The sequence below is a fragment of the Macrobrachium nipponense genome, chromosome 1, assembly GCF_015104395.2.
Source record: "Macrobrachium nipponense isolate FS-2020 chromosome 1, ASM1510439v2, whole genome shotgun sequence".
Taxonomy (NCBI): Eukaryota; Metazoa; Arthropoda; class Malacostraca; order Decapoda; family Palaemonidae; genus Macrobrachium; species Macrobrachium nipponense.
The window spans coordinates 184,909,428-184,936,725 of NC_087200.1; the positions used below are offsets into that span (position 1 = coordinate 184,909,428).

Below are 27,298 nucleotides of genomic sequence, written 5' to 3' on the forward strand. Positions count from 1 at the left end.
AAGAGAGCAATGCTCATTGCATGATAAATGCGGTGTGTATGTGTGCACCTGCCACCCACCCCCCCCTTCCATCCCTACCCCCTGGGACATTCCCTCCTTTCCTCCACTTACCATGGCCAATTTCTCCCCATCCTATGGACAATTTCCCCTCTCCCCGACCCGGCAATTTCCTCTCCCCTTCTGCCTGGGCAATTTCCCTCTCCCATGGGGTAATTTCACTCTCCCCTCCCCTCGGGCAATTTCCCTCTCCCCCACCCTCCCCTTCTGGGGCAAATTTCCCCGCAGTATTCCCCCTCCTCCTACACCCCGGGGGCAAATTCCCCCACCACTCCAAGAGACTATTTCTCTCCTTCCCTCCCCTCACCCTGGACAATTTCTCCCCTTCACTCCCCTCCCCCTGAAACAGTTCTCCCTCCCCTGAGGCAATTCCCACACCCTCCCCTCCCAGGGGCGATTCCCCCTCTCCCCTTCATCCCCAAGGACTCCCCTACCCCGCCCAACAACCTCCCCCCTTATTACCCGTAGAAAAGCAGAAATCTGGGCGGCAGTGCTTGATTGCATTCAAAGAGCAAGATGGCGGTTCAGCATCACGCAATCGTCAATTGCTTTCGTCCGTTTACACGCGTGACGTCACGCATGACGTCACGGTTCATTCGGAGGAGGTTTCGTGGTAAGGTAACGAAGAAAAAACGGTTTCTCTGGGACTCGGTGAATTTGATAATGTTTTCTTGTTTTTTTCATGTTTTTTTTTTATCTTTTGGTGCTAAGTTTTAGCGCTTATACGTCTGTTTATCTATCTACCAATCTATCTATCTATCTACCTATCTATCTATCAGTCTGTCTGTCTATCTATCTATCAGTCTATTTATCTGTCTACGTACCTATCTATCAATCCATATATCTTTCTACCTATCTATCTATCAATATAACTATCTTTCTACCCATCTATCTACAAGTCTGTCTACCTATCTATCTATCGGTCTATTTATCTGTCTACCTATCTATCTATCTGTCTACCTATCTATCAATCTATATATCTGTCTACCTTCTGTGTATTACTGTCTATCTTTCTACCTATATGTCTATCAATCCATCTATCTGTCTACCTATCTGTCTATCAATCTATCTATCTTTCTACATATCTAGCTATCAATTTGTCTATCTTTCAGACTATCAGTCTATCTATCTATCTTAAGAAGATATGTATGTGCCTATGTTTACTTACGGTCTCAAACTAATGATCAGGACCTGAGTCTTCCTTAATGTATTGTCTATCTCCTTTTGTCAGTCTATTACCTCTCTTTCGCTCCATCTTCAGAAGATATAACATTTTTATATATTTTCTCTTTTTTCGATATTTTTTTGTTCTCTCTCTCTTACATCTATCGATCTGCCTTGAAGAACTACATACCCATAAATTTTATGTCTATTGTTATTACTAGCAATTTACTAATAATTACTAAAAGCATATTCATCTGCTGCGTCATATAGTAAGTGACTCACTAGTTTTTTTTAACAATTATGTATAATAAATTCGTAAGGAAACTAAGTCTACGGGCATAACAAGCTCCGTTTCACGGAATCCCCTCCCACCCCCTTCGGAGGGAGATGGGAGGTAGGATGAAACCCCATTATAAACCATCTTAGGGGTCCCCTCTATAACCCTGCCAAATTTCATGCCCATTGGACCAGCCGTTTGGCCGTGATTGAATGACAGACGGACGGACAGACATAACGTCCATTATAGTATAGTAACATTATAATGAAATAAAAAATTTTTTCCGAAACTTGAATCTTGGTGTTTAGCTCCCCTTCGCCATCCTCCTCTCTCTCTCTCTCTCTCTCTCTCTCAGTACCCTTCTTATCTACGTCTAGAGTCTCAGCAAAATTTACGAACTGTCTGTAATATTCTCTTTAAAGTATTTCAATATTTTTTCTATATAGTATACACAATTGTATATATGTGTGCATGTATGCATATATGTGTGTATGTATGTGAGTTTTATTCATGCATTATTTTGCATATCGTGAACCAGTTCAGTCGTTTTAATAATACCTTCCCCCATGGCCCTCAAGGAGTACTAGGCATGCCTTGGCTATACTCATTAAGTTGTCATGCCACTCTTAAGAGCACTTTATGGTGATTAAACCCACAGAGAGAGAGAGAGAGAGAGAGAGAGAGAGAGAGAGAGAGAGAGAGAGAGAGAGAGAGAGAGAGAGAGAGAGAGAGAGAGAGAGAGAGAGAGGAGTAAGCTGGAGGTTGGATCACGCCCTGTTATTCAACTAGAAATAATAAAAGTACAAAAATGTTGTACATTGGTTGAATAAAACCTTGACTGAGAATAAGACATATTAATTGAACAAAAATTAAAACTCTCTCTCTAAACCATCAACCATTCTATGGAAAATAGCTACTGGTAAAACGAGGCGTGATCCGATCTCCAGCTTACTCGGGCGCGCGCTAAAATCAATGGTCACGTAGTGCATTGTTTCACTTACAAAAATTAAAATGAATACGCCATATTTTATCACAGAGATTATTTTTCTGTACTGTTTAACATGCACTTTACTTATTTTTCACATTTTCATTCTAATAAATAAGTCTTGAATATCCTATCCTGAAATTCCTGTATCTTCAACTTAATGGGAAACACTTTTTAGTCTTTCGTACCCACCCAACAAGAACAAGAACAACAATCAACAGCCACAACAAAGTAGTTTGTAGGCTTATGCGAAAGGACATCATTTGCTCAATTAACCAAGGAGACTGACTTAACTTATGCGCAACTATAAGTGCCAGTGTTCTTCTTTCTTTCTTTATCTCCCCGTCACTGGCCACTGGCATAAGGCTGATACAGTTCCTCTCCATCTGTCTCTATCCTGAGCCATTTCCCTCGCTTCCCCTAGGTTCTGGATTTCATCTTCAAGATCTCTGACAATTATGTCTATCCACCTCGTTCTTCGCCTTCCCAGCGCTCTTCTTCCTATTTGTACTGCTCTCCTGTGGTCGCTATTCCCATCCTTCCTCTCAACATGTCCAAACCACTGTTACTAAGACGATTAGGTCAAGAATTTTACACACACACACACAAAAGAATTCTCTCATCCCACGGAACAGCTCATTATTCTTCTCATGAAAGTGTAATGAAATAATTGCCTGTTTCAATGAGACTTAATGCTCTCTAACTCGCTCTGTCTGCGTTTGTTGTTCATTTTCAAAGATCTTGAGTCGAAACGACAGAGAAGACAATTGAATTGAACATCGTATTTAGGCCAAAGGCCAAGCACTGGGACCGATGACGTCATTCAGCGCTGAAACGCAGATTGAGAGTGAAAGGTCTGAAAGGTGTAACAGGAGGAAAACCTCAAAGCAGTTGCACTATAAATCAATTGTTAGGAGAGGGTGGAAAGTAAGATGGAAGAGAGAGAAAATGAAAGGAGGTACAGTAAAAGTAATGAAGGGGGTGGCAGGTAGGGGCCGAAGGCACACTGCAAAGAACCTTAAGTGATGCCTATGGTGCAGAGAACACAACGAACTGTTTTTTTTCTTTGTACCGCATCTGCTGTATTTGTTCTGTGTTCGTCTTTTTATCAATTTCCCCGTCATTTTACTATCCAGTGCATTTCTTAAGACACTGATCCCCTGCTTCGTTAATTTCCATCTCGATCTTAAGATTTGATCTGAATTTACGAAATTTACGCTGACAAGCCAAGCACTGTGGCACTGTCTCCCAATCAGCGCCTATCAGACAGTGAAACCAGGTTGTTGGAGTGGCTGGACAGCAAGGTAAAAAGAGATCTTGAAAATGAAGGAGGTGAAGTAAGAGGATCTAAAGGTGGGACTGTGAAAAAACTCCACAGCCGCACTTAGAACAGTAAAGGGTAAAAATAGGATTGCAGCTGGTGGCCGAAGGTACGCTGCAAACACCCTCTGGTAATGCCTACAGCGCACCAAATGAGGTGCACTGACGGCACTAACCCACACCCTCAAGCGATTTAGACCATGGACAAATATTTAAAAAAAAAATGAATTATCATTACCTCGAAGTATTTCGATATTATGGCGCTATCAGCATAACCACAAAACTTTGAACTAGTTCACAATATGGAAGTGGAAATAATCATCTCTTTACTTAAGTTTGTTCTTATAATCTTTCAACCTGACTTTGTAAAACAGGGGCACCCCCTTCCCCCCGCCCTCACACAACAATGATCTTTATTTCATAAATTCGGAGAGAACATTTCTTGCAACCAATTCCCACCCAGAAATGGAAACTTGGATTTGATCAGCTAAAATGAAAGTAAAATATGACAGAAGGTGTCTGTTTCTCACGAGGGTTCGGAGGAAAATATTTCCTTATTATTACTTGAAAGTTTTCTCTCAAAATATTTGACCTAGATGTAGCCTGAAATGCCCAAATCCCGTCCATAACTTGAAAAGGGCAATGCACGCTACCATTATCGCACCCAGGTACAACTTTAAATGGAAAAAGCCCATCAGCAATATTGTACTTAAGTTCTATTTTAGATCGCACAAGATCGTTTAGAAATGTTGCACCTAAATGCACTTAAGCAATGTTACCCCGAGATGCATTCAAGTACAACTTTAAATGGTCAAGTTCCTTCAGCAATGTTGCACCTAGGCGCAACTTTAAATGTCAATATTACACCTAAGCACAACTTTAAATGTCAATATTACACCTAGGCGTAACTTTGAATGTCAGTATCACACCTAGGTGCAACTTTAAATGTCAATTTTACACCTAGGTGCAACTTTAAATGCCAATATTTCACTTAGGCGCAACTTTAAGTGCCAATATGTACAACTTCAAATATTGCACCAAGGTGCACGGTGAAATTTCAATATTTCATCAATATTTCATGGCAAAAGCAGGTAACCAATAGCTACTGCACCTAGTCGCAATTTGAAAAAGTCAAAAGTTGGCAATACCGACTCTAGACTCATTCACTTGGCTTTAAGATAATCCATTCACTGCGTTCAACCGTACCACTTTCTAGTCTTCAGAGCTTTATCCAGACAGTAAATAAAACTATCATTCAAGTGATGAAACAATAGGTGGCTATTGAGGCATCTGAGACAATACTTAATGATAAAGTATCAAATGGTTTTAACTATATCTACAAACTCGCGAGCGTAGTACTGGTGTAGGTATGCACTACGGCATGTATCAAGTATTACTATATATGTAAAATACAGTAGATGACGCGCACACATACATGTATATACATACGTATACGTGTCCGCTACTGTATTTCACATATACGTACTTACTTGATACATGCCGTAGTGCATGCACACACACACATGTGTATATGTGTGTGTGTGTGTGTACGAGATCGTATTGTACACTATACACACACTTGATACGTGCCAGAGTACGTACATATACAATGAGAACCCAAAGTAACTATAATCTCAAGTTCTGTAGTATCACAATGGTTGACATCCAAACACTCTTTTATTGCCATTTCGGCTTTGGAAGGATTACGCAGAACAACTCGTTCACAGAGCTTCAGTTCTCTTTATTTCATATCAATGAAACAAGATGTTGGCAACATGTCTCCGACAATGACATGTAAGCGAAAAGATCTCAGTCCTTGTATCGCTGTTGGCACACAGTCATAATCTTGTCTTCGCAATCGAGCGCTTGGAAACGGTGCTCGTCGTTGCCGTCAGCCGCCAGGCAGTTGGCCTTAGGCGAGTCTCTGGGAATCGAGGTGAAGTTGGCCTGGTCGCTCCAGATTCTTTTGCCGTAGACGGACTTCCAGACTGGAAACTTCTGTGACTCGTCTGCATTGTGACCGCCAATCCAGAACTTGTGGTTTTCTAATTCTGAATGAAAAAAAGGAATAAATTAGATTGTAAAGAGAACAATTAACGCAGGCCGATTGTGGGTGATTTAAAGGCTTCCAGTGACTTCCAGACCGGAAACCTCTGTGACTCGTCTGCATTACGACCGCCAATTCAGAACTTGTGGTTTTCTGATTCAGAATGAAAGAGGTAACTAATTAATTTTATTTGGTAGCAAACCATCATGTAGGCCTACGACGTTTAAGCCATACCATATCCCTATTCAGGAGCCACTGACTTGAAGTTCAAATTGTATATTATGAGAAAATTATACCAAGCACATTGTCTTTCAAAGCGTTATGTTGAATCTATGGGAACATAACCGTTAATGTAGTTATGTTAGGTCTCAAAAGTTCTCTACTGCGAGGAAAAAAATTCAATGAAACCCATGTTGTTTGACAAGAAAAACCACACATTTTTGGTTATGATTCCACGATTAAAATATCGAAAATCCTGTCTTCGCCATAGCGTGATGTAGCTCAGAGTAGGACATTGTACATTATAAACCGATGGTCTTAATATAGTAAAGTCTAAATCCATATAATTATCACTTGCATTACAGTGAATAGTAGCAGAATATCCTTACAAATAATACTGGAGCACGCACACACACAAACACACAGACATACTTTCGTTCCAGAAAGACTCTTTCCAAAAGGGTTAACCTTACCTGCTGGAAGGAACTGTTTTATCTGCGGGAGATCCTCAGGATTAACCATATCAGCGCCCAGCAGCCAGCAAAAGAACCTGGACCTCCACCAAGGCCATTTGTTGTTCGTGTAGGTTTTTCCCTGCAGTAAATCCCTTTTTTTCGTTTTCTTATAGTCTTATAGGCTTATCTTATTCGCGCTTGATGTATTTTTCTTTGTAGGCCACGTACTTGCAAGAACAGAAGAGATTGCTGTCCACTTTGTATATTTTGTATTATGCTTCTTTGTGGACAAATTTGTACTAATTGTATATTTTTTGTCAATAAAATAACGAATCACTCGTTCTTGATTTTGTCTTTCGAAAATGAGTAGGCCACGAAACCAGGAATTGGGCCACTTGCAGCCAGCGCTCGGGACAGTGAAAAGAGGGGGTTGAAGTGGTTGAACAGCAAGATGAAGAGATCCAGTGGTTATTCAGCAACGGGACCAACGGCTTGACGTGATTTCCGAACCACGTCGAGAGTGAACTTCTATCACCAGAAATACACATTTCTGACCCCTCAGTGGAATGCTAGAGAATCAAACTCGCTGCCACCGAGGTGGCACGCCAACACCATACCGATCACGCCACTGAGGCGCTCGGACGGCAAGATTGGAGAAAAGAAACTAGGATGGAGGTCAAGTGTGAGGCCTATAAAAAGTAGGTGCAACTAAAGGCCGAAGGGACGCTGCAAATAACCCCAGGACAACTATGTATTCTTCTGTTAGTTTTAGCTTTGAATTTAAATTCATTCATTTGGTTCACTTCCTCGGCATAACTGAGAGGAGCAGAAAGATAAATTGCAGCATTATTTTCTTCGAGAATAACGCAAATATCAAGATTTCTTTAAGGCAATTTTACCGTTACTTTCAGACCACCCAAAAGCAAATAAAAAAAATTCCTTGAAATAATCATATTATTTTTGTTGCAACGACAAACACACAAGTCGATGAAAATTTTCTCAAGAAATTTCCCTAGTATTTTTGCTTCCAGTAAAAAAAAAAAAATTGGGTATAATACCGAGTGAGGGGTCTGTCACGACTTAAAGGAGGGGGGGGGGGGGGATGTCCAGGTCAGGGCACGGCATAAGGTAGGTTAGGTTAGATTAAGGTAAGTCTGATTAGGTCACTTTCCCTTTGAAATGCTCATTACAGAAAAGCCTAGTAGGCCTACAGTGGCCACGAACCCTTACTCTGCATTCGTTCCAAAAATGAATGGAAAATGGTACGATCAACAGAAATATTATTCAGAAGGTGAACTTTATTCAAATAGAACAAGCCCGCGCAGAGACCACTAACTAGAAATTCAAGCTCGCTAAGGATACGGTGCTCATTTGAATGACGTAACAGAATGTAACAGGGAACACAGAAAGAAGGGATTAGAAAAAGTATTTTAACAAATAACTAAATAAAATAAAATATATAAACATGTATAAGTCAGACACAAGGAAAGTTGCTTGGGTGTGGTTAGTCAAATGTAACAGCGACAATGCACAGACCTCCCCTCTCCGTAGCCAACACCGGACCGAGATCGTTGAAGAATCCTAGAACTTCCTTGATCTTCTCGCCAGTGATCGTCGAATGTTCTCCCAGTTTCCTCCATATCTTGTCCAGACGGTCCTCGCAAGGCGACTGGTTCAGAAGGGTCTCGTGCAGGCGATTCAGCGACTGCAGGATGTCATCTTGAGCTCCTTCGAAGGGAGAGGGGACCTCGGACTCCGAGAGCACAGCCGCCGAAGTCAGACACAGGAGAGCGAACAGGGGTCCGGTTCCCGCCATCGCTGGCGTGCAAATGAATAACCGCTATGACGCAGACCGCGGGGCGCGGAAACTATACCAGGACCCACATGAGGCTGGAGGGGGTAACTCACCCCTACCTTCACCCACATCCCTTCTCTCTCTTTCTCTCTGAGACTTTTTATCAGGAACAGAACGTTATCTTGAACTCTAGCCTATATTTATCTACATTTGCTGTTGTATAATTATATATATATATATATATATATATATATATATATATTATATATATATATATTATATACATATATATCATCCATGGAGGAATTAAACAGCCAAGGATACATAACCAATCCTCGTCTCATTATCATTTTTTTTACCAAACCAGTCACTCCCCTCTCAACGAATTCTAACGCAAGCTATCCTTCCACCCTGAATAACATTTCCTTGGTCTCATCAAATATCCTCTATACAATTCACATTCAACCAGTGGCGGATTCAAGGTGGGGAGGGGGGAACCTGGTCACGTGCCCCTCCCCCATAGATAGATAAATGTATGATTAATTTTTGATAATGTATACCCACTGCACACGTAAAATATTGATAGGAACACTGAAAATCAAAATATATATATATATATATTTTTTATGCATGTATTGAATGCTTATATTTGCCAAAGAAACTTCACCTGCTACTTTTTTGTAAGCTACAGGTGCTGGGAACAATGTAACAATCTTCAGGATTATAATCTCTCTCTCTCTCTCTCTCTCTCTCTCTCTCTCTCTCTCTCTCTCTCTCTCTCTCTCTCTCTCTCTCTCATTAATAGAAACAACTTGTTATTCAACAGCCGACACGATTTCAGACAAAACATTTCATGCCTATCAAACCTCTTGGAGTTTTTTCATAACATACTTGGTATCAACGACAGTAGTAGAGCAATAGATATACTCTCCTTTGATTTCCAAAAGGCCTTTGACAAAGTTCCACACAAGAAACTAATGACAAGAGTTAGAGCCTTCGGAATTGTAGGAGAAATAGCAGACTGGATCGAAGACTGGCTAACTAATAGAAAACAGTCGTAATAAATGGTGAAGAATCAGAATGGGCAGATGTAACAAGCAGAGTTCCCCAGGGTTCTGTCCTTGGCCCGCTCTTGTTTTTTATTTATATTACTTACATTAGTGCAGGTTTAAATAGCAGGATAGCCAAATTTGCAGATGACACCAAACTAGGTGTAAATGCAACAAACCTTAGATACAGTGGAAAGTTTAAGAAATGATCTAAGGAATATAGGAGAGTGGTAGAAAATATGGCAAATACCTTTTAACCTGGATAAATGTAGTGTTACGAATGGGAACAAACTACCCTCATGCCAACTACATGCTGCTTGAGAATAACATAAATAGCGTAGAACAAGAAGAGAACTTTGGAGTTAAAATCCACAAAACAGTGCATGAAAGCTGAAAAGAAGGCACAGAAATTACTGGGATACATAAATAGGCAGTTCAGATATGGAAACGGAGCTGCAGCTCTACACATCAATAGTTAGACCACATCTTGAATATGCAGTACAGTTTTGGTCACAAACACTAAGACAGGACATAAATAGACTAGAAGGGGTACAAGCAAGAGCCATAAAGTTAATTCCATACATCAGGCAAAAAGGTTACCGAAGACGACTAGAGAGCCTGAACATGTATGGCTTAGAAACACGACGAGAGCGAGGACAACTAATAGAAACATTTAAAATACTGAAAATCATAACAAAAGTAGACAGTACCCTGTTCACATTAAAGAAAACCAGAGAAGAAATAATGGGTGGAAGTTAGAACTGAAGAGATACAACATACAAGATTATGTGACACATGGAATAAACTGGCACCAGAAGTTGTAAAAAGCAGCAGTATAGAATAGTTCAATCTTTAGCATACTATGAATGAATTGTAACACCTGCTCTAAAAGATATATATATATATATATATATATATATATATATATATATATATATATATATGACTGGTAAAAGTGTTCTGTAACAACAGAATTCCATCTAATAAAAGGAGCCCATAAAAACACCAAAATGTAGAGAGAAAAGTACTATATTTCAGAGACTGCTGTCTCTCTCTTCAGGTATATGAATGAGAAAAGTTTACAGAAAAGGTGGTATTTATACCAAGAGATTCGTCCACAAGTAAGCCAATTTAGGTCACCCCCGCTGATAATCTTCCTTTAATCTTCTTAAGCGTTGGTTGAATGAACACTGCGTCGACGATGTCGGATGTCCAATTCCCTTTTGAGATGTTCATTACCTGCTTCTCTTTGATATATATATATATATATATATATATATATACCGAAATTTTGCTCATGACGACCCCACTACACAGTCATTACAACCAATTCGCCATAAATCGGTATAAATCGTAACCAAGTCACCGAGTTTGACGACTCTGCGCCAGGGATGCATCGACTATGCAAGGCTGCCTTGCATAGTCGCCGTCATTCCACGACTACTGTCAAAAGTTGACGTGTCATGGCGCACCACGCAACTGTTTCGTAATGGCCTCTCGACTTACGGCATTTGATCACGCAATGGCGAGATACGGCACTCAGTACAACAAACACCATGTACTTGGCAAACCCAAAACGTGCGCAGTGGGGCTGCGCAGTGAGTCAGAATGTGTCAAGTGCGTCGGCAGCCTATGAATGTATTTCAAGTGCTTAGTTAATTGCCCACAGCTGCCTCGGTTTTGGATTCAAGAATTTCTGTATTCTTGAAATAATTTGCGAACTTCAAATATAGCTAAATGTGACACTGAATATAACTTGAACGAAAATATATTCTGTAATATAAATAAAGATGAAGTTTAAGTTTTATTCACGAATTTTACCGTTTTTTAACATAATTTTCTTTAATGACTTCATTGCAATCAAAGTCAATATATTAGCATGTTCTGAAATATAAGATATGAAAAGGCATTTTCTATTTTGAGTAAAACATATGTAAGTCTGTTAATTCTGTCCATATGGGTTTTCCAGCCAAAGATTTAACGAAAGAAAGCGAGATACCGACATTCTCTTCTGTAGCCAGTTAGGCTGATTACATGAATACTTAACTAAAGACAACACATAGCTACGCACACACACATACACACCAGAGTTGGAGTAATTACACATGAAGAAATGAATTACAATTGCAATTAATTTCAAAAATGTATATTACAATTACATTTGGAAATAGCAATTACATTACAATTACTTATGAACAAATTCAATGACATTACAATTACTTAACAAGAAATTCAATTACAATTATAGTTACAATTACAAGGAATTTGGGTGCGAGAGGAAACGCCAATCTCTGGCGCAGGAAACAGTGTATTGAGGAAGCGAGCAAATCGAGCTGATAGGGTTACATAATTTATTTCTAGAAGTGTAAGTGATAGAAGAAAAGCAGAGGTCATATTAATTAAAAGAATTAAAAGAGTATTTATTAGCACTAGTTACGAAATACTTGGACTATGGAGAAAACAATCCATCACTCCTAATGGCGCCAGATCCTCACCACTGCATTTTATAATTACAATTAGATTACAAATTATATCCTCCTGTAATTAATTAAATTACAATTACTTGCTATAATTTCATTTTCAATTACAAGAAAGTATTTAATTAGTTAAATTTCAATTAAATTACAGATACTCCAACCCTGATTTACACACACACGCACACACACATACATATATCTATATATATATATATATATATATATATATATATATATATATATATATATATTGTATATATACATATATATATATATATATATATATATATATATGATATATATATATATATATATATATATATATATATATTTCTCGGAGTCTCTGCGAGTCATTGACTTAAAACGTCTCGACGTCAGAGAACTATAAGTGTCGCATGACCAACCAGTTGTGAAGACAATTGAGTTAACTACACCCGAATTCATCCAATCTCCCAGAATTGCCAACAAGGCTCTCTTATTCTTAAGTACAAGGATGTCCGGAGCCGCAAGTGGGCAATAAGTGGTGTTCTTTATGAATATTAAAGAAGACACTGTATACTTATAATTCTCTAGAAGAGGAGATTAACATCTTACTTGTTGTTTAGAAAAATGTTCACTAGTTACCCACGTAGGTACCTACTGCTGAATTATTTTTTGTCATGATTATGAGTAAATGTTTCTTTAGGCCTACATATCCAGGGATATTCATTCTTTAGATTAGTTATGCTCTGCTATGAAGCACATGACATAACACACACAACATATATTACACACACACTCAATATATATATATATATATATATATATATATATATATATATCTATATATATATATAATAGATATATATAGATAATTATACATACATAACTGACAATGGAACCGACTTTGTTTTCACATGTCACAAATCAGAATCAAAGGATATCTAACAGAGATAAGGAATGATCCCCTTAAGAGCAGCTTCCCTAATTCTCATACCCTTTCAGATTCAAAAATGTTTTCTTTGTCTTTACATTGGTCATCTGACACTTTCATCTCCTCAGTGACCTGTAGCAAAGTCGCTACTTTTCGCCTTTGTCAGTGTCCAACTTAGAACCACGATCTGAATTAACCAGTAAAACCCCTTTGGTCAATGGCAAGCTTAACTTCAAACTCCCATCTGCTGAATAATAATAATAATAATAACCAGTAGAAATACTTTATCCCCAATGGTAAAACGGCAAAAGATGAACCATTAAAACTCAGTTAGCCTGTAGCAAACTTAACACAACCCTTACAAACCTGTCGAAATTGTTCATCTTTGACTGTAAAACTCAAGTTCTGTTTTTGCACATCAAAATACAATGTGCTGCGTGTTTTCTCTTGGTATGAGAGAAGAATGAAAACAAGAAATAACTTTTTAGTTTTTATCCTAAAGAGAGATACATTTGCTGCATTAATTATCTGTATGTTTGGCATTGTTGACAATGTATAGATCAGGGCGTGACACAGCTACAGTTGATCTGAAAATGAACTTGTATTACAAGATAATTAATCTGTAAGTGTTTGCAATTAGCAAAGTCAGTTTAAACCAAGAAGGAAAAGAGTTAATGGTCATAATAACCTACAAAAAACATTAGGATGATAATTTCTAATGGTGATCAAACCTACAGAATTTTTTAGTTTCTCAATAACTGCGCTGTTGTGCCAGGGGTCAAAGTCCTTTCTTGTCCCCGGCAGGATCGGGTCTCGTAGGATTCGAATTTCTTCAAAACACGAGCCTCCATTTAGATCTTCTTTTCGCATAAGAACCAGTTGGTATTTCCGCAGTCCTGCTTGGCGATCTTGTATCCAGACTCGCTTCTAAAGGCAGCACAGCGCATGCGTTCTGGATCGGCCTCTGTCACTTCCTCATCTTCCCAGAAGGAATCACCAGCGTCCATAGTTTTATCAGATTCCAGCCATTTCCAGTCTCCGCTAGCGTCCTGCTTTCCTCCAAGCCACACGTACCACCATCCTGTTGGATACAACGAGTCACCTCACTGGTACCTTAGCTTTCGATCTCTTAAATGAAGGGGTCTTAATGTTAACACTGACGACTGACTGCAAGGTTTAAGACTTACTTTTGAGCCATGACATGATAGACACAATGTTCCACCATCCTGTTGGATACAGAGTCCCCTCTTTGGTAATTAATAGTTCCATGTCGTGAATAAAGGAGTCCTAACACTGAAGAGTAACACGAAAGAATATTACTCTTATGGAGTGAACAGACATACGGCGTTGGCAAAACAAGGCGTGATCCGACCTCCAGCTTAACCGAGACACTTGGAAGATTTTCCCTTCACGCATAAGTTGTAAACATTATATTCCTAACTTAACGTGATATTGGTTTTCGTAATTAAAACTCATACTTAGTATTACATACTCATACTAACAACAAGGATCAAATAAAAAGGAGAAATTAAACACATTCATATATTCTCAGTGGAATCACAAAATAATCGGGCAGAATTCAGTACCGCAAATAAATTAAAACATACTAAAATCTACGGTCAAATAGAGTTTTGTTTCACCAAAGAATATCAAAATAAATATGCTGTATTTTATTAGAAAAATTTTTTCTGTAATGTTTAACGTGCACATTATTTATTGTTTACATATTCATTGTAATAAATAAATCATAAATATCCTATCCTAAAGTTCAACGCCTCATTGGCGTGGTTGGTATGGTGTTTGCGTCCCACCTCGGTGGTCGCGGGTTTGATTCTCGGCCATTCCATTGAGGAGTGAGATATGTGTATTTCTGGTGATAGAAATTCACTCTCGACGTGGTTCGGAAGTCACGTAAAGCCGTTGGTCCCGTTGCTGAATAACCACTGGTTCCATGCAACGTAAAAGCACCATACAAACAAAACAAACTATCCTAAAGTTCCTGCATCTTTAACTCAACGTGAAACACCTTTTCAGGCATTTTTAGGGTCTTCCATAGACATTTCCTTAACCCCCAACAAGAACAATAACAACAAGAGTAAGCAAAAATAAACAGGGGTTGGGGGGAGGGTAGATGATTCTGACTTGCTTTTTGTGATTTGGTTCTTTACCTTCACAAAAGTCGAACCAACTTCTTCCAGAAGCTGGCATGGAATGTGATGGAAAATAAAATTAAGGCCGAAGGCCAAGCCATGGGACCTATGAGGTCATTCACAGTTGAATGGGAAATTAAGAGTAAAATGGCGTCTAAGGTGTAACGGGAGGAAAACCTCGCAGTTGCACAATGCAACTGTTGATAGGAGAGGGCAGAAAGTAAGACAGAAGAGAGAGAATATGAATAGAGATACAGTAAAAGGATAGACATGGGTTGTAGCTAGGGGTCAAATGGACATTGCAAACAACCTTAAGTAATCCTAAAGCGCACCGAATGATTAGATTTTTTTACGTGGCTAGGAACCAATTGGCTACTTAGCAACGGGACCTACAGCTTATTTGTGGGATCCGAACCACATTGAGATATAAATTTCTATCACCAGAAATAAATTCCTCTGATTTTGCATTGGCAGAGCCGGGAATTGAACTCCGACTCTGAGATTGGTAGTCGAGCATGTAACCGACTCGTTCAGCGAGGAAAATTGACCTTCCCAATGCATACTGACCATGCTTTCTGGACGAGTGTGTTCCGTACTCGACTGTGAATCTGGTAGCTCGAGTTCGCTTCCTGCGGCTGCCAGTGTGGAATCCGATTTCATTTTCTCGATACAATAAGCTCTAAGTCCCGTTACTAAGTAACCAATTGGTGCCTAACCCGGTGAAAAAATCTAATACTCCGTGACAGCCCTAGGAGAGCTGTTAATCAGCTCAGTGTCTAGTAAATCTCAGATATACTTTTATTTCCCCTGCCCTTATCAAGGTCTCTCACTCTGAGCTGTTGACACGCCTGTTGAAGCCTGTGCTTATGCTATCAACGAACGAATAACAATAGCAACAAAACTAGTTGAGAATGTTAACCGTGAAAAGATAGCTATTCCGTGCATGATTAAATAAACGATACAAAAATAGATTGAAGACAGCATCTATTCACAGAGGCCGGTTGATACTTGATCCAATACATGATAAAAATGTGATTGGGGGATCGGAATTAATGTAAGAAAAATGATACCATACGTAATTTAACACACAAAATAAAGGAATAACACTGATGAAAATGAGTTATTCCTTAAGTAATTTGATACATGGTAGAACTAAACGGGTTACATTAATGAAAATTGAGTTATTCAAAGAGTAATTTAACATAATACAATTCGAGGAATTGCACTGACGAAAAAGAGGTTATTCAATAAGTAATCTGATACATAATACAACTCAACAAATTACGCTGTTGAAAATGAACTTATCCCATAAGTAAGTTAATATACATCACAAATCAGTGAATCACAACGAAGAAAAAGATTATCTCATACTCAATTTAAATCACAATACAATTCAAGGAATTATCTGATGTAAAAGAAGTTATCCTATATGTAACTGAATCCTTGATAAAAAAAAATTGGTCTGACAAATGAATAATAATACATGGCGTGATCTGACCTACAGCTTACTCGAAGCATGTGCTAAAATCTATGGTCAAATAGTGCGTTGTCTCACTAGCAAAAATTAAAATAAATACGCTGTATTCTATTAGAAATCTAATTTTTCTGTACTGTTTAACATGCACATTATCTATTTTCTGCATTTTCAATCTAATAAATAAATCATAAATATATCCTAAAATTCCTGTATATTTGACTCGAAGCAAAAAACCTTTTTCAGACCTTTTTATACTTTTCCATAGGACTTTCCTACCCTCCAACAAGAACAACAACAACAGCAAGAACAACAACAAAAACAGCAAAGTAGTTTGTAGGCTTACTCCCCGAGTAAGCAAAATTTAATATTAAAAATTAAAAGTTCTCAGAGATATGGTAATTCATGACTAACCTGAGCCGAGTTCCTCGTTAAGGAACTCAACCACCCGAAGGATATCCTTGGAGTCGCCAGATCTCCTCCTTCTTGTTGGCAGAACTCACGGGCGTCGCCCCACGAGAGGGCAGGGCCCTTGTGAGCCCAGAAGCAGCTCCCTGCAGACCTCTGGAACGGCTCTCCACAGACTGGAAAGGAATGGGATAGAATGGAATGGATTGGAATATAAAATTGCGTGGTTTTTTTTTATTATAAAAAACGGTGCTGTTAATTCCCAAAGTTACTTTCACGTGAATTTAGAAATATCTTTCAAATTACCAAGGCAACTTTAGGGTATTCATAAAGAAACACACACACACACACACACACACACAGACACACACACATATATATATATATGTATATATATATATATATAATATATATACATATACATACATACATATATTATATATATATATATATATATATATATATATATATATATATATGGATACGAGAGTACACTAAGTAGAGGAAATTCTAACAACTAGTAAGAAAAAGAAATGGGCGTGGGCAGGGCATATAATGAGAATGTCAGCTAATAGATGGAGAAAAGAATAACAGAATGGGTCCATAGAGATTGCAAACGAAGCTAAGAATATTTGCGGGTATAGAATGACACAGAAAGACCGTAAACAGAAGGACATGTCTGAGGCCTACATATCACGCATATTTCGAGTGCAGATATCGTTACTTTCAATATTTCTCTAAAGAAACAATGGGCTTCATTTCCATTCTTCAATATTTTGACTAAAAAATAACCCCTTCTACTAATTTCTCCTACTTTAAACAGTCAATAAACACCTTACCGTCGGGAACTTCTTTATCGGCAGTCTTATAGTAGCGTTCCAAAGCCTCCTCTGTCTTGTTCCGCAGTACCTCAGTGTTATTCTTCATTGCAACGACTGATGACTCTTGGAATCCCAAGAATCTCTCGTTATGCTCTAACTGCTCTTCCAGCTTTCCTTCGACATGGGTGTAAGAGCAGCGGTCCTCATGGTCACTCAGAGTGGCGGATATATCGCCGATTCCTAGGCCGATCGTATTTGCAACGTCGGTCTCTGCAGCGGTCATGTGAGAGAGTGGTGGTTATTCTCTCGTGACTGGCGGATTCGTAATGGTCTCGAGCAGAGTAGAGTGGGCTTGTCAGCTCGAGTCTGGCGTAGGGGAGGGAGAGTCATCATCGGCCTTTGGCAACAGAGCCACAGATGTGGTATATGAAATCCTATATCAACGAAGTGACGTCAATGTATTTGCCGCATTATTTTGATTCGATGTAACTTAGGCGAGGTGACAAAACTAGGCCTTTAGCGTAAAATGTCTGGCAATAAAATCGAAATAATTTCAACAGTGGTGTTTAATGCAAAGCGAGCTGTCTACTTCATGGTTCTCCTCAACAACGTACTGGCCGGGTTACCAAATTACCAGTTCATAGTCTGACTGTCACAGTCAGACACTGTGGGTAGTACTGACTACTGGATACTGTGCTGCTCAGTAGTGTCCCGCGAACCACCAGCGAGATGAGAGCCATTTGGACGCTCGTCGTTGCGTGCATCCTCGTCACGCTGACGACGCCAACTACGAAAGCAACAACGGCCAGTGACGTCGGAGGTATCATGGCGAGAATTACGGACACCGTCAAGACCAAAATGGAAAACTGCAACAACCGGGAGGTCAGCTTAGACGTTATCGCCCTCCAGAAAGATACAATAAACAAGGCCATCCTTTATCAGGATGGCATCATTACCGACCTGAATAGTGTGGCAAGAGAAGTTGTCAAGAGGATTGACGCTTACTTGGCACAAGGCGACTAGATATGGAAGAGTAAGTAAATTTTCTTTACGCTGCACCGCTGTGGCTTGTATTTTGATATAAACTATAATATTACTGATTGGCCATGTGGCCTCAGTTCGTTATCATTAAAATTGCGATGGAAGTTGGACGTATTGCTACATTGTTGGGAATCAAATGTAACGGCAAACGGAGGTAGTTTATTTTTTTCATTCTCTCATTACACGAAATAAAAAAAAAAGCGGCAAAGGCTTCATTTTTTAAAGTGCCATTTACAATTTACAATGACGGTTAACTAATCCATATTGATTCATTGAAGAAAATTTGGCTATAAAGCCAAGCACTCGGGACACACAGCCTACAGCTTCCGCCATTAATTCCTATACCGAGAGAAGCCGAGGCCACCTCAAGGCGACCCCTAGTTACAACCTCTTTCATTCCTTTTACTGTACCTCCGTTCATACTCTTTCTGCCATCACACTTCCCACCCTCTCTAACAATTATTTCAGGGCAACTGCTTTGAGGTTTTCTCCTGTTACACCTTTCAAACCTTACTCTATATTTCCTTTTCAGAGCGGAATGACCTCATAGGTCCCAGCTACTGGGCATCTGGTCTCAATTCTATCTTCAATTTTATTCTACAGAGAGATACGCGTTTGCAACTTCATATTGTTAATGAGTTTAGTAATCTATTGATGGAATTTTACAAATTATATTAAATAATGACACATTTCTATAAGTATTTTAAACACCGTAATTATTACAAGAAACAGTGACCTTAGATCGTGTTTTAACTTAATTTTACGTTATTTTCGGTGATATTAAATAATATATTACATAAAACACGGGTTTTTATTTGATGTCAAAGAACGATAACCACAGTGAACTCGCTGACAGTTTATAAAATCATATATGTATATATATATATATATATATATATATATATATATATATCTCTTTATATATATATATATATATATATATATATATATATATATATATATATACAATTAACTCTTCAGATATTTTTTATATTTTATTTCACTTCACAGCTGATGATAATTTTAGTGTAGTAGTTAGCTAACCGAACTTCTCGACTGCACAATAATTGTATAGAATATGAGGGAATTCAATGCTGTCCCTCCCCACATCTCTCTCTCTCTCTCTCTCTCTCTCTCTCTCTCTCTCTCTCTCTCTCTCTCTCTCTCACACACACACACACACAAAGTTAGTAAGTGTAACATCATTATTTTAATTCAAGTTTTTAACTTTTTTTTTTCTCAGAGTTCTCAGCGGAGCAAGACTTCGACTCGGAAACTACGGAACTAGAAAATCCACTCGAGAACAATGTGCACAAGTTGCAACTAGTATTGATTAAGGTTCTACAGAAATTCCTTGTTGAATAAAGGCATACTTGTTCATACCTTACCTCCATTTTACTAACGAACATTATTATTATTATTATTATTATTATGTATTGCACGAGCCCTATTATAATATGAAGCAAGCCCACTGACTTGAAATTCAAGCTTCCAAAGAATATGGCGTTGTTTCAAAAATAACGTAAACAGGTAAAAATGTAATAGATTAAAATACAAAGAGAATCGTATTAGTTAGACATCGAAACAGATTTACAGCATATTGTTGCTGTTATTTAACAGAATAATGATATTTTTTTTTAACCTCTGAACGATGTAAGATGTCTCTTAATACTCCATTTTTATAGCAGATCTGATACGAATAATACAAATGTCTAAATACTCAGGTGAACGTGTCTATAGGTATTGAGAGATCGGTTGGTTTGAGGAAATGTGACTTTGTTTTTCTTACTTTTTCTTTTAGGAATTTACCTGTTTGCTTATAATTTGACTGTTATGCCAGAATTAACAAATTTTACAATGGATTCAATAAAAACAAAGGGCCCAACTCTGTATTTGGGAATAGTAATTCGTTGCAAAAATATGTGAAAGGTGATATGACTGAGTGTGATTTTTTTCTATTAAATCTTCAGCTGATAACCATTATGGACACATGAGTCCATGAGGGTTCCGAAGGGAAATCGGCCAGCAGAGAGAAAGAAAAAGATATAGTAAAAGGTAATGGAACATAAAATTTAGGCCAAAAACCCAGCCCTGGGCCCTATGAGGTCATTCAGTCCTGATAGGGAAATTACGAGTAAAAAGGTCTGAAAGGTGTAACAGGAGTTGAGTTGAATATAAAATTTAGGCCAAAGGCCAGGCACTGGGACCTAAGAGGTCATTCAGCGCTGAAATGGAAATTGACAGTATAAAAGCTTTAAAAGGTGTAACGAGGAAAATCTTGCAGTTGCGCTGTGAATCAAGTGTTAGGAGAGGGTGGAAAGTAAGATGAAGAAAGAAAGCATGAAAGGAGGTATAGTAAAAGGAACGAAAGTGGTCGCAGCTAGGGGCTGAAGGCATGCTGCAAAGAACTTCAAGTAATGCCTACAGTGCATCGCACGAGGTCCACTGACGGCGCTAACCCCTACGGAGGGGTGTAACAGGAGGGAAACCTTGCAGTTACGCCATGAAACCATTGTTAGGAGAGGATGGAAAGTAAGACGGAAGTAAGAATATAAATGGAGGTAGGCCCTACAGTAAAAGGAATGACTGGGGTTGCAGTTAGGGGACGAAGGTATGCAGCAAAGAGCCTTAAGTAATGCCAACAGTGCACTGTATGAGTTGCACTGATTGCACTAACTTCCTATATAGAGAAATTGGTAATAAACAAATAAATATTGTATGAGGGAATTGAAAATAAAACACAGGTGGCACTGCACTTACGTCAGTTGTAATGAAAGCATTAAGCATAATCAAGCTAAAAGAAAATGATGAAATCGTTGCGAGATGAGTAAGCTGGCGTCAGAAATTGCAGTTGTTTAGATAAAATGTTTAAATCATATTACGCAGCAGAGTATGGAATGGACTCCCCTTCTGATGGCTTTTCTTGATCATGAGAAGGAATTTGAGTGTCCACTCCAATACTGTGGAAGATGGTGTTTCTTTAAAGATTAGATCTTGAACACTGCATTTTATCATAAAATTTTTTATATTCTTTTAAAACCCCTATTAAAGATACAGTACTTATATATGATTTTCTGGCTTAGCTCATATTCAAATGCCTTCCTTCCTAAATTGTAAGGGGTTGTCTCTATAGAAAATGTAGCATGTCACAGTTCCATTTGCTAAATGAGAATAACATCGAACGTGGGTTTTGGGGTCCATCTCCAAGTGCCTGACTGAATTCTCCTGCAAAGTCATAGGTCTGTAATCACTTGAAGCAGTATCAAGGAAAGAAGTGTGTCAGTCTGTAATATTGTCTTTATTATATCTTTGTTACTTTGATTCATCAGACAGTCCTGGTCATCACCAGATGCTGTGCTCTTGACATTATGAAGTTCTACTCACGCCATTAAAATGATCAGCTAATGTACCATATTTTCATGCCAGTACAAACAATTCACTTCATTATGGTACATTTGGTAGATGGAGATACATCAGTTTATGAGAGTTAAATGCATACTTGATTATAGTACTTTCATAAGTCTTACTTTCAGTAGGATTTCAAATCTCCATTTTCCCCAAAGTTGTTCCTTCATTAATTTTACTCCAGGTGGAGAGATCCAGTAATTGTTACTTATAAGTGCTGTTCCCTTATCGGCATTTCATGTAGGTGTCATATCATTCAAATGACTGACTATTCATCTTCCTCATTTTGTTCACCCCTTAGCTTGCAATTATCTAGTTCATTTTACTGTATAGTACTGATCACTGATCCCTCTGGAGGATAAAGCCATTTTGGTATACTATATTTTGATCATTTCTGTCTCTATCTTGTGACAATTCTTCACTTCCTTCAATTGTGAGACCAGTGATGTAGTTTTCAAGAGTACCATCATTCAGCCCATTGACACATGATCTCTCACCTTCCTGAATAAGGCTTCCTGTTTATCCCCACTGATTAAATCCATCCTTTAGTCGACCAGAATATGGCAATACTTCCAACTAAGATTGGACTTTGTTACCTCCCTCGAAATCATTGCTAAACAAGACTTTTAGCCAGTTGGTCATCAGCATAGCAAGTATGTTCTGTCAATCTTCTTATTGTCTCCAAATGATATGGAGCCTACTGATATTTTTTGCAATGCTCAGGAACTATACTCGGTTTTTTTTTCCATCTGTCCATCCGCCTGTGGTGTTTGCGTATGGTAACACTGCGTTCCGGGCTTAAGATATAGTTACATTCAGCTTACATTCAACAATAATAACAATATCCTATTTCGAATATTAGCGGTGTAATTCGCATACAGTAAATTATTAAAACACTTTTCAGTTGCAAATGTACACCCAGATATCCTTTTATTTACCTAAAATTTACACATAGAGTAACTATTTAAAGCCCGGGACGCTTTAAATAGTTACTCTATGTATAGTGATGACTGGTATTTCTAACAATATCAAGGTAAATGTCTGAGCAATTATCTTTCTATTTTTTAAAGTTGATTTTACAAAGACTTCCTGTCAGCTCTTATTTGGTCTAACAACAGCTACTAACTATCCACTCCACACAGTTTTTTGCTGCTTAAGGTTATAACATTTTTTTAACTGTCTTTGGTTGAATGAGACTCGGTGTTTTCAATGGCTGTTGACAACTGTCTTTGGTGTTAAAATAATTTGTAAATATGCCTTTCATTTCTTTTTGCATGTTTCTAATTTTTTGCATATTTTCACTTCTTGGTTGTCTCGAGTGCTGTGGTCATAGGTACTTTTTCCAATATCTTTTGTTACATCATGGTTCCAGTAATCAATATTCTGACATACTCACCTATCCTATTATACTGACTGTGGTTATCTCTAACGGTGGCATCAAAATGTTTCAGTTTAACACCGTACGTAACAAACTTCAGATCCTTAGTTTTGCCACAGTTAAAATATTCTTCGCTTCTTTGGTGGTCAGCAGCATTGTGGTTGGCTGGTTGGTTTTATAAAGTTTAGGTGTAACACCAAGCACTGGGGCAGCAAAGGCCATTCAGCGCTTACTGTATAACTTTATGAAATTTTAAGACGTGTTATATCAAATAAAGAAGGTTTATTTCTTTGAGATACTTTACTATATTTTGAAGTGGGGCATTTTCTCCCAATAGTTCTTCAAGTGGTATATTATATATGTTGTTGGATCTTTGTTTTCTTTCGAATTTATGGCATTCAGTTAGGCAGATGACGGACTGTGACCAGAGTACGACAATGGTCACAGAAAGGGGCCTGTCTTTCCTCTCTTTGCAACATTAAGTATTTGTGTGTTAAGTATGTATGTTCTTTTCTTAATCTTGTTAATATGACATCTTCCCTTCTTTGACATTCTTGTCTATTTCAAGATTTTACGGATGATTTAATATGCTTTAATTTATGATTTAATTCTAGCCATTCTTTTTCCCATTTTGATTGACAGTATTCATTTATTGTTGTTTTAATGTCATTGTAAAGTATTTCTATTTTTTTGATAGACTCCTTTTTTACTGCCTTTTTGGCTTCTTTATCCACCTCTTCATTACCCTTTATGCCCACATGGGAAGGGACCCACATAGTTTTATATTTATAGATTTCCGTTTTACTATTATATCTATCCACTCCCTTAATTCTTCAATTACGGGATGAGAAATTGTGTATTGTTTTAGAGTTTCTAAAGCACTGGAAGAATCGGTGTATATTACAAAGGTATCGTTTGCCTTTCCCATCATAAAGGTATGTTTTATAGCCTCTAATATAGCATTTATCTCTGCAGTGAATATCGAGCATATTTTTGGAATTTTTTCCTTTATTTTTATATTATTTGTTACTACAGCATAGGCTACACCCTCCTTCGACTTGGAACCATCTGTATAAATACTAATGTCCCGTTTATGTTTTTCCTGGTATGACAGAAATTCACTCCTTAATTGTGCATCTGTTACCTTCTTATTAAATGATTTTTCACAGATTTCTATTTTAGCATGTCTCCACGGAGGTATTTTAGGAGTGGTATTTTTTATATGCTACTTGTTCCTAATTTTAGATGTTCTATATCAGGTTTTAATCTATTCTCCAATGGTTTAGAGGCTCTTGGTTTATTGTCATAATTATTTGTTATGTTTTTTATATATTTAGTGTTTGGATTATCATTAAGGTTATTTATTTTAGCTATATATTTTAATCCTATTTCTTTTCTTCGTACTTTCAGGGGATCTACTCCTGCTTCTACAATACAGACTTTCCACGGGGGAACTTCTGTAGGCTCCAGTGCATAGTCTAATACCCATGTTATGTATGACATCCAGTTTTGTTAATAGGGTTTTAGAAGCACTGCCATATACTTGACATGCATAATCAAGTTTACTTAGACAAATAGCCTTATATACTTTTATCAGAGAGGTTCTATCAGCACCCCAGTCATTATGCGCAATTACTTTTATTATATTTAAGGATTTTCTCACTTTTATCGCCAGTTGGTCTATAAATGTAAGTTTTTTATTAAGTATTACACCGAGGAATTTTATCTGATCATCATATTCAATTATATCATTATTTATAAATAAAGTAGGAATTAATTCCTGTTTTCTTGATCTTGTAAATCTGACTGCTTTTGTTTTTTGCGGTGGAAATTTAAAAACCTTATTATCGGCCCATTTTTTTTACCCTATTTATGGCTGCTTGCAATCTGTTGGTTATGTCCAGCGCTTTTACACCACTACTATATAAAAGATGAAGTCATCTACAAAAAGGGACGCTTGGACTCCTGGTGGGATCATTTCAATTATCTCATTTATTGTTATAGCAAACAATGCCACGCTTAGTACACTACCTTGGGGGCTTCCTTCCTCCTGGATAAATGATTCAGAGATTTCTGCCCCCACTTTGACTTTTATATATCTTTCTGATAGGAATTCCTTGATATATTCATATAAATTCCCTCCTATTCCCCATTCTATCAATTCTTTTAAAATCCCCCCCCTCCAGGTGGTATCATGTGCTTTCTCTAAATAAAAAAAATACTCCTATTGTTTGTTTTTTACCAACCATTGCATTTTGTATCTCTCTTGTAATCATTAAGAGGGGATCTATGGTACTACTTTTATTTTTTCTGAATCCAAACTGTCTGTTTGACAATAGCTGTTTGCTTTCTAATACCCATATTAATCTGTTATTTACCATTTTTTCAAATATCTTGCTTAGACAACTAGTAAGGGCTATTGGCCTATAGCTGCTTGGTGACTGGGTCTTTTCCTGGTTTTAAGCCTGGTATGATTAAAGATCCTTTCCAGGTTTTAGGCATGCTGTGAGAATGCCATAATTCGTTTAAAATTTCTAATAAAAAGGTTTTGCTTTCATCTGGTAAATTTTTTATCATCATATCTAATATTGTCTTCCCCTGGAGCTGTTGAACTTGCAAGTTTCAGGACATTTTCCAGTTCTTCCATGGTGAAAGGAAGAGTATAGATTTCCTGATTATTAGATTTTATTGGTATTGGGGCATAATTTTTAATTGTAATTTCCTTGTATAATTTGAGATACTCGATGTTTTGGCGAAGCATTTACCCAGTTCATTTGCTACTAGTTTGGGGTTTGAAATATAGTTGTTTTCTACTTTTAATATAGGTAATGGTTCTGGCCGATATCTACCCTGCAGTTTATTTATTTTTTTCCAGATTTCTTTGTCTTGAGTTTTAGGATTTACATTATTAAGATATTTTTTCCATGAATTTTTTTTGGCTATTTTGAATATTCTCTTCTGCTTTGCTTTAGCTCTCAAACGTGCAATTCTATTGGCATCACATTTATGTCTCAGATATCTTCTAAAGCATGTTCTCGTTATCTTCCTTGCTGATTTACATTCTTCATTCCACCAGGGTACCAGTGGTCTAGTCGGGTTGCCTGAGGTAACTGGAATAGTTTCATTTGCTTTATCATCTATTGTTTTTACTAGATGTTCATAAGCATCTATGTGGTTTGTGAAGTCAGATAGTTTTTTTTATTAATCACCGTTTTCTCTTTATATAAATTCCAATTTGCTTCCTCCATTTTCCTCTTCGGTATATATGTTATATTAGTATTATTTTTTAGCTCAATTTGTATTGGCCAGTGGTTACTCCCAAATAAATTATTATTTACTTTCCAACTGAAATCTGTAGCAATTTCTGGGGAACATAAAGTGATGTCTATTGCAGATGTGGTATTATGATAAACATCAAATCTTGTTGGCGAACCATCATTTAAAATAATCAAATTTTTTTTATCTATAAAACCTAGGAGAATATTTCCTCTCCTGTCAGATGATGCACTTCCCCACATGGGATGTTTGGCGTTGAAGTCACCTACTAATAAGTAAGGTTTTGGTAATTGTTCTATTAGATTTTCTAAATCTTCCTCTTGTAATGGTCTATTATTTCCAAGATGGTCTATTAGGCGACTTTTTAAAGATGGTTCCATATATATTGAGCATATGGTTATTTTTTTCCCAGGAACACTTGACCTGCACATGCCTGTATTACAGATTTAATCCTAACAGGTTGGTATTTGATTGAAGAATGGGTTATAATTGCAGTTCCTCCTTGGCTGTTGTCATTTAAAATTTGTGTTGATTTCCACACTTTATAATTTATGCCAGCATTGAGAACATTGTTACCTATTTTAGTT

The 27,298-nt window shown here is 37.6% G+C and overlaps 1 protein-coding gene, 1 long non-coding RNA gene and 1 pseudogene across 2 annotated transcripts; 1 reads left to right on the forward strand and 2 right to left on the reverse strand.

The window, feature by feature from the left end:
- Positions 1-5,523: 5,523 nt before the first annotated feature.
- Positions 5,524-12,878, reverse strand: LOC135219025 (uncharacterized). The gene is made up of 3 exons (XM_064255461.1): positions 12,822-12,878; positions 6,543-6,663; positions 5,524-5,854 (listed from the first exon to the last, which is right to left on the reverse strand). Exons 1-3 carry the CDS (start codon positions 12,876-12,878, stop codon positions 5,613-5,615), a joined length of 420 nt encoding a protein of 139 aa, XP_064111531.1. The 3' UTR covers positions 5,524-5,612.
- Positions 12,879-13,235: 357 nt separating this feature from the next.
- LOC135219026 (uncharacterized) lies at positions 13,236-17,894 on the reverse strand (annotated as a pseudogene).
- A 54-nt stretch (positions 17,895-17,948) lies between these two features.
- LOC135219917 (uncharacterized) lies at positions 17,949-20,035 on the forward strand. Its single transcript, XR_010315531.1, has 2 exons — positions 17,949-18,644; positions 19,896-20,035. It is a non-coding gene; the product is annotated as an uncharacterized LOC135219917 (long non-coding RNA).
- Positions 20,036-27,298: the final 7,263 nt, after the last annotated feature.